The sequence below is a fragment of the Ciconia boyciana genome, chromosome 3 (genome assembly GCF_034638445.1).
Source record: "Ciconia boyciana chromosome 3, ASM3463844v1, whole genome shotgun sequence".
NCBI classification, from domain to species: domain Eukaryota; kingdom Metazoa; phylum Chordata; class Aves; order Ciconiiformes; family Ciconiidae; genus Ciconia; species Ciconia boyciana.
Window position 1 is genome coordinate 62967849 of NC_132936.1, and position 8020 is coordinate 62975868.

At 41.7% G+C, this 8020-nt stretch overlaps 1 protein-coding gene across 6 annotated transcripts in view; it reads right to left on the bottom strand.

Annotated features, from left to right (window-relative positions):
• MED23 (mediator complex subunit 23) overlaps window positions 1-6062 on the bottom strand; it is a 40679-nt gene extending 34617 nt beyond the window's left edge. For 2 of the 6 annotated variants that reach the window (XM_072855869.1, XM_072855868.1), the window contains exons 1-6: window positions 5880-6060; window positions 2550-2581; window positions 2353-2440; window positions 1451-1575; window positions 1194-1305; window positions 324-422 (exon numbers count right to left, since the gene is read on the bottom strand). In XM_072855869.1, the coding sequence (XP_072711970.1) occupies window positions 324-422; window positions 1194-1305; window positions 1451-1575; window positions 2353-2440; window positions 2550-2581; window positions 5880-5939 (516 nt within the window). In that variant the 5' untranslated portion in view covers window positions 5940-6060. Of the gene's footprint in view, window positions 1-323; window positions 423-1193; window positions 1306-1450; window positions 1576-2352; window positions 2441-2549; window positions 2582-2777; window positions 3145-4776; window positions 5157-5879 lie in introns of those variants that run through there. The other 4 variants (XM_072855870.1, XR_012041486.1, XM_072855871.1 and 1 more) reach the window with 4 other exon arrangements.
• Between the last annotated feature and the right edge of the window lie 1958 nt (window positions 6063-8020).

Below are 8020 nucleotides of genomic sequence, written 5' to 3' on the forward strand. Positions count from 1 at the left end.
AATTACTATTTTTATTCACTAAGAAAAAATAAAGAAACTAATCTCAATATTATATCTCATATATCTTACCTTAGGCAAGTCAAGCATTGGGCCTGACTCTTCTTTTAGGCATTTTAGTGCTTATCTACCATATCCCCCAAAAGCTCTTTGTTTACTGTATAATATGCAATTACAGAAAAGAATTACAGCACAATGAGTAAGTCTTTGCTGTTGAACTATACCAACTCTCTAACAAAGCCATCCCAGCTATTAGAAACTCATTAATGATAAAAGAACGAGGCCTATCTTCCTCTACAGTGATAATATAAAATTCAGATAGTTACCTCTCTTGCTGCTAAAAGCTGCTGTACAACAGCTGAGCTCACAGTGTTTGGAATTGTTAAGATTTTCTCTAAGATCACTTTCAACAGATCACGCACACCCTAAAAGAAAGCACACAAAACTAAGGTTCCCAGACATTTTTTATTTCTGCCAGAAAGGTTACACAATCAATATGGTCAGACAGTACTCTGACAGACAAATTAGCTGTTTGTTGCTAAGTGTCAGAAGATGACTGCTACTGAGAATGTGAACGCTAATGACATTAAACTCCTTAGGGAACTTCTCAATCTTAGGGTACCCTGACAAGAAAGTAACTGTTGAAATTTTGATGTGCATCCAGAGACATCCAGCCTACAATGTCTTGCACAGACTGACCAAAGTACAATGTTCTATTTTCTGTTTTTTGTTCTAACACGCTCAGCAATGCTGGTGAGGTGGTTCTCTGCGAGAGATGCATGGTTTCCTACTCCTCCTGTTAAGAGTTGTACCCTGCCAAAGACTCAGCTTCCAGGACCTTTTTCCTATGTAACAACAAGGGTCAGAGCAGACGCGAGAACTTCAGCCTTAATGCTTGATCATATTACTTTTCCATGTGTACCACTTCTGCAACTACATTAGGGTTATTTAGCTTGTAACTGGAAGAGGGATGGAAGATGACTGTGTAATAGAGTAAAGAGTAAGTCCATACAGAATTATCTATTTCAAGGTAAAGCTCAACTATGAAAAAGCATTAAAAGTGGTCTCACTGAATTATTTTTTGCTTTCATAATAAAAGCAGACTTTGAAACACTGGATGTCTCTGACATAAAATCATAAAAACAAAGGCAGAAAATAACATGTCTTATCACAAAGAAAGGAATGGGGGAAGATACCTTGTAGTCTACACCTCCAATAATCTTCCGGACCAATTTAAACGTTAATGCCCACAACTGTGTCCTTTCCCATTCAAGCGTATCTGAGTTTATCAGAGATTCACAAACCATCCTAGCAGAAGGAGACAATGCAAGAATGAATGACGGATAACAAGCACGTGCTCTCCAGCAATAATTTTACAATGTCATCGTAAAATACCCTCCAGTATTAAAACTTCCATGTATGCTATTTATCGATTCATTCTGACATAGCTTACCTGGGTGGCAAAAGTCCAGTTTCTACTGCCATTGCTAAACAGTCATAAAGAAAAGAAATTCTTTTAGGACTATGTTGGCTATGAATGAATCTTACAATCCACTGCACGCACTGTTCATGGGATTCCTGAAAAAGCAGTAGAGGGGAGAAAGAATGTATTTACAGGTAGTGAAACAAACTGTAAAATTCATATAGTATCCTACCATGAAGAAATGAAACTAACAAAACAAGATTATAAATGGTAGCAGTTGTCCAGTTATCCAACATACAGTTTTCCCTACAAGTCTTTTGATCTTATTTTGAAGAAGTCCAGTTGTGCAACAGAAGTTGTCCAGTTGTCCAGTACTGGAAACACCTCCTAGCTGAAACATTGACTTCTACAGTCAACTTTTTTTTTCACATATAAGTTAACACAGAATAGAATAAAATGGAACTGTTCTATATTATTCTTTCCTTTTCACAGTTACAATAAAATTTGGTGAAAACAAAGATGACCAGGTCTCCAATTACAGAAGAGTACCTAGAGGTATCTACCTTTTGGAAGGTAATTTTTGAACATAAACATCTATTTTCTTTCTTTTTTTTCCTACTTATTCACTTCTACCAGAAATCCTGTAACAAAGTATCTTTTTTTGTTTATTTCTTTACTGCTATACTTCCATTTGCTTGTCTTTATTTGCACTGCACACCAACCTCTGCTGAACAACTATATGATCTTATCAATGTCAAAACTAATCTTTTTTCTTGCAAAGTCTTCCTATATTCTTTACTGCGCCACATCTGAAACCAGATTCTGAATGACTGGACGCAGACCTTATAGCTTAAGTGTTTGTCTACTAGACAAGGTTTCACTATATTAAAAAAGTATATAAAGTACATGTAAGCAACAAATCAAAAGTTAACCTGGGAAAGACTGCTCCAGAACTGTCTAAAAGCGCCCAGGCAGCTGATCAGTTTGGTTCTCTCATCTTCAGGAGTGTCCATAAACATACTAATGCAAATAAGAACATTAGTTATTACCAGTACCCAATGAAAGAGCACAAGTAGAAAAATACATGTATACACAAAGTCTTGCACAAATAAACTAACATTACACTCACCCAGGAAAAGCTTCTTCAATTACTTCTGTTTTCTGTAAGAGAAAAACCCCAAGTGAGCTATTGTGAAAAGGTTTTCTACGAGTATCACACCACTAGGATGAAGCACAAAAGAATAACAGTCACGCTGTTATGGGACTGTATAAGAGACAGGTGTATTTCTTCTGCTATGTGAGACTCTTTCAAAGTTGAGATTGCTTTGTTTTCATATAAACAACATAGAAAACATACCTTGTTGTTCCAGATTAAGGCTCCTTGTTCTGTTTTTGGTTTGTTTTTTTTTTTCTTCTAAACACCTAGAGATTAATTTACATCCCGAAGTTGGAGAAATTGTTTCATTCTGTTATTGCAGCTCTTTTTTCATACTTTAAAAAAATTAGTATTTTTCATTCCCATTAAGTTTTTGTCCCACTTATGTTCCATGACACTCAGTTACACAAATCAATTACATACAGTTACTTTCTCATCTGAGTTTAGATCCATTCCTTTTTAAATTCCATTGAACGATTATATGGTCTTGTACTAGGTGAAAGACTATATAGACAGACTATATAGAAAGACAATATCCAATTTATCTCCTCTAAAACGTTCCTTTTTTTTTTTCAGCTCCATTTTGCTCAAAGGCTTCTACATCATTATTCTAATATATCAGCAAAGAGGTTCTGGAAAATACTATCCTACAACTTTTTTTACCTTCTATAAGAATTTCATATTATACTCAGATGTGATCTATAACTGACCACTATGTATTTTCATTTTTATATTGTAGAAATAAAAGCAGGTAATAAAATAATCTTTCTGGTGATCCTTTTCAATCGTATAGCCTAGAACTGCCTGTCACTGCTACTCATAGCTTTCTCAAGAAGCAAAAGAGGAAACCAATGCTCATCTGTTCTGCATAGAAACTTAGGTAAAGTTTCACTGCCATCCACCAAGTCGGTAATAGCAGCAGTGAAAGTAACAACTTGCTATTTTCTTAGTTATGGCTTCAAAAATGCAATGAAATTTTGTAAGGGCCTTTTTTTCTTATGACACAAAAATTTTAGGTAAATACCATTGCTCAAAAACAGGCAATGTGACAACACAGTCAAATCACAATGTTAAACATGTGAAAACATAATCTGAATGACAGTGCCAAAATGAGAAAACAACGGCGTATAGGCAATTAATATGCTATGAGCAACTTAACACCACTCAAAGAAATGTACATTGTGCATTTTATAATGCAAACTTAAAACAGAAAGAAAAACCCAACCTTCCCTCTACTGAAATTGATCATATGGACATCATTTTCAATTACATTTCTCTCTGAGACCTACATATTCTTTCCAGTTCAGACAGTTTGACCAGCCTCTTCTGTCTAAAACATCAGTCAGGCTCCTGTTCAGGGCCTTATCAACTACTGTCACCCCAGTGTTTCAGACCATGAAGTGCTCATATCTACCAAGAAGCTCATTCATTTGTGCTCTACAAAACAATGACTTAATGACCCAATGACCTGGGTTCACAAAGGGAGAGTCCTGTTCAACTAATTTGATATCCTTCTATGATAAGGTCACTGGCCTAGTGCATGAAGGGAAGGCAGTGGATGTAGTTTTTCTGGATTTTAGTAAGGCTTTTGATACTGTCCCTCACAGCACTCTTCTTGCCAAGTTGTCCAACTGTGGGATGAGTTGTTTCACGGTGCGCTAGCTGAAGAACTGGCTGAAGGGCAGAGCTCAAAGGGTTGTGGTGAATGGGGCTACATCTGGCTGGCGACCAGTCACTAGTGGTGTTCCTCAGGGCTCAATTCTAGAGCCAGTTCTGTTCAATATATTTATCAACAATCTGGATGCAGGAGTTGAATGCGCCATTAGAAAGTTTGCTGATGATACCAAACTGGGACATGCTGTTGACTCTCTTGAGGGATAAGAGGCCTTGCAGAGGGATCTAGATAGATTGGAGCATTGGGCTATGATTAATGGGATGAAATTTAACAAGTTGAAATGCTGGATTCTGCACCTAGGACAGAGTAATGCCGGGCACAAGTATAAACTGGGAGAGGAGTGGCTGGAGAGCAGCCCCGCAGAAAGGGACCTGGGGGTGCTGGTCAGCAGCAGGCTCAACGAGTCAGCAGCGTTGCCCTGGCAGCCGAGAAGGCAAACCGCATCTGGGGTGCATCAAACACAGCATAACCAGCCAGTCAAAAGAGGCGATCATCCTGCTGTATTCAGCGTTGGTGCAGCCTCACCTTCAGTACTGTGTGCAGTTCTGGGCCCCACAATTTAAGAAGGTTGTGAAGGTCCTTGAATGCATCCAGAGGAGGGCAACAAAGCTGGTGAAAGGGCTGGAAGGCATGTCCTGTGAGGAGCGGCTAAGGACTTTGGGCTTGTCTAGTTTGGAGAGAAGGAGGCCGAGGGGCGACCTCGTTGCTCTCTACAGCTTCCTGAGGAGGGAAGTGGAGAGGGAGGTGCTGAGTTCTTCTCCCTGGGATCCGGTGATAGGACGCATGGGAATGGCTCAAAGGTGTGCCAGGGGAGGTTTAGACTGGACATCAGGAAGCATTTCTTTACCGAGAGGGTGGTCAAACACTGGAACAGGCTTCCTAGAGAGGTGGTCGATGTCCCAATCCTGTCAGTGTTTAAGAAGCATTTGGACAATGCCCTTAATAACATGCTTTAACTTTTGGTCAGCCCTGCAGTGGTCAGGCAGTTGGACTAGATGATCACTGTAGGTCCCTTCCAACTGAAATATTCTATTCTATTCTAATGATCTACCGAACCATGCTTCCTTTTGCAGGTACCATTGTGCAGGTGTATTTCCACGATTTGCTCATGCCATTCTGTTGGCTGAAGAAAAATGTCTTCTCAAGACATTCATCGTCTCATAGTCTCCTTCAAAATGTCTCCTTAAGCTGCTTATTCTACAGTAAATTCAGCACACTATAAATTGGTTTTGGGCAAGCAATCTGCCTCCCCTTGTTTTATGCTGAGTCCTACTCTGCGTCGGCTTCCTTATAAAAATTCAGTAGACGGAGCATTTCAGCTCTGACAAACCACCTCGCCTCCACTGATCTCCCGGCCGCACCTCGCGATGGGACCGCCGGTGGTAACAGCACGAACTACCGCCGAGGAGGAGGGCGGTGTTCCACACCCCCGGTGATTCAACGCGCAAAGGACGCCAATAAAATAAAAAACCTCTTTCTCCCCTGTTTTATCTTCTTCAGGATGCTCCCCACACACCCCCGCGGGGGAGCACGGCGGGCCGCAGAGCCCCGGACAAGCCCCGGGCCCGGACCGGCCTGCCCACAACGCTCCCCCCCTCCCCGCGGCGGCGCTCCGGGGACGGACTCACCACCACCTCCTCGAAGATGCTCTGTAACTGCGTCTCCATAGGCACCATGGGGATCGCCATGGTGCCGGGCCTGGCCCCGCAGCCGAGCGGCGGCCCGCACCCGGCCCTTTGTCAAGCGCAGACGGCGGCGCGGCGCCTCCTCACCCGCCGGAAGCTCCGTCCCTGATCCCGCCCGCGGGAAGCGACTGCTCAGCCCGGCCGTTCCGGCAGCCGCAGCGTTCCGGGCGGAGCCGCCCGCCTCTCTCTGCCCGGTCCGGGGCTCGGCGGCTGCGGTCCCTGCCCCTGCCCCTGCCCCTGCCCCTGCCCCTGCCCCTGCCCCTGCCCCTTCCTCTTCCTCTTCCCCTGCCCCTCTCCCCGCGACTGACGGCCCGGGAGCCCTTCCTACGGGGGAAGAAAGCGGGAAAGAGGGCGAAGGGGGGAAAGCACCTGCCATGTAAAATTTGGGAGTTGTTTCTTTTACGAAAATATTTGCCTGGGCTTCTTTGTTTTTTGAATAATCTGTTCTTGGAATAATTTGACCAAGTACATGCTCTGGTTCTTACGGTAAAGTTCTTGTAGTAAGGGACTTAATACTTTAAGTTCCTTAAATTATTATGGGACTATTCTTTGCTGTAATTACGATAAAGTTAGAATTATTATTTCCCATAAAAATTCATAAAGTTAGAATAAACTGAAAATGCATTTATCTGAAAACATCTGAGGATACATTATACATGTGCAGTGGTTTTTAGATTAAAAATAAGTGTAAAATGCCAAATCAAGATAGTTTTAAAGTTTTGCGGCTCTCTGACACTGACACTGCATTTTCTGAGCTGCCTGTGGCTGTTTGGCCACAGAGTTTCCTGCAATAGCACTGAACCTAAATTCAGGTAGTGCTGGTAACTAGATACAAACTTAGGTCTACAGCACAAAAATAAAACTGATCATCCCAAATTTTAGCCTATAGATGAAGGCCTCAGAGCAGTGAGAAATTAACATTTCTAGGCTTGGAGTTGAGTGGAAAATAACAGGGTATACCCATAGGGGAAAAGCTCATGTGGAATTGGATAGAGGATTATTTGTTGTAAACGCAAACAGCTTTTGTGTAAACAGACCTAGAAGAACAGATAACTTAAGCAATGAGAAATGTTATAAATAAATTTTAAAAGTAGGAAATTGTGATATGAGGGTCACCAGGACTTGCACAGCTAGCAGAGATACATGCTGTAGCCAACAGGCAGTAGTACACATGATGGAAGTCAGTGCTTTCTTGTCAGTAATGGGAAATACCTGGTTGGGAAACAAAAATGAGTACCTGTATATTATTTACCTACAGATACATGTAATGAATCATCATTGGAAACAGAGAGGATATAATTGAAGGTCTGTTTGTACTTGCTTGTGTTGCTCTTATAATTGGGTTGCCCTCAGTCTTAACACAAAGCTATTTATTCCGTAAGAAATTTTCATTATAATCCTCACTGCGCGCTTATTTAAAGTGTGTTGCAGTACGATCTGACATGCCCTTGGATGTCCCGTCGACATCTTGCTGACATCGTCGACATCAGTACTTGCTGACCCTGGGCAGAGCAGCTCATATTTGGTCAAAATGGCAACACCCAGGATAGGTGTCTAATTCTATGCCAAGCTCCTAATCCTTTCCCATAGTGACCCATAACGGGACTGGAAATGGAGCCTGAGAGAGGTTGTTTTACTCATCATTATGTCTTATCCTTATTTTGAGGACCAGTCTACTGTTCTTACTTTTATCTGCTTTCGTGCTCTGTCACACTCACAGGCTAACAGCCATTCCTAACCATGCCTTGGGCTCCAGATCTTGATCCAACTTTAATATGTACCTAGCCATGATCTGTCTACAACTTTGTGCCTAATATGGCTTTATCTTGATTTTAGGTCATTAACCAACATTCATTCTAAACTGTACTTACCATGCCAGCCCAAATCTAACTGGTTACCTTTATTAGACAGACTTGGTCTAACCTTAACTAGAGTCCTGGTCCACAACTTGGCCCAAATACTATATGCAATTTTGGCTTTTAAAAGCGGACCACGTGATAGCCTTGAACCCTCTAAGAGGTGCCAACAGTGATTTATCTCCTAAGTTAACCCCTCAATCTAATCAGATCTCATTTTAACAAAAC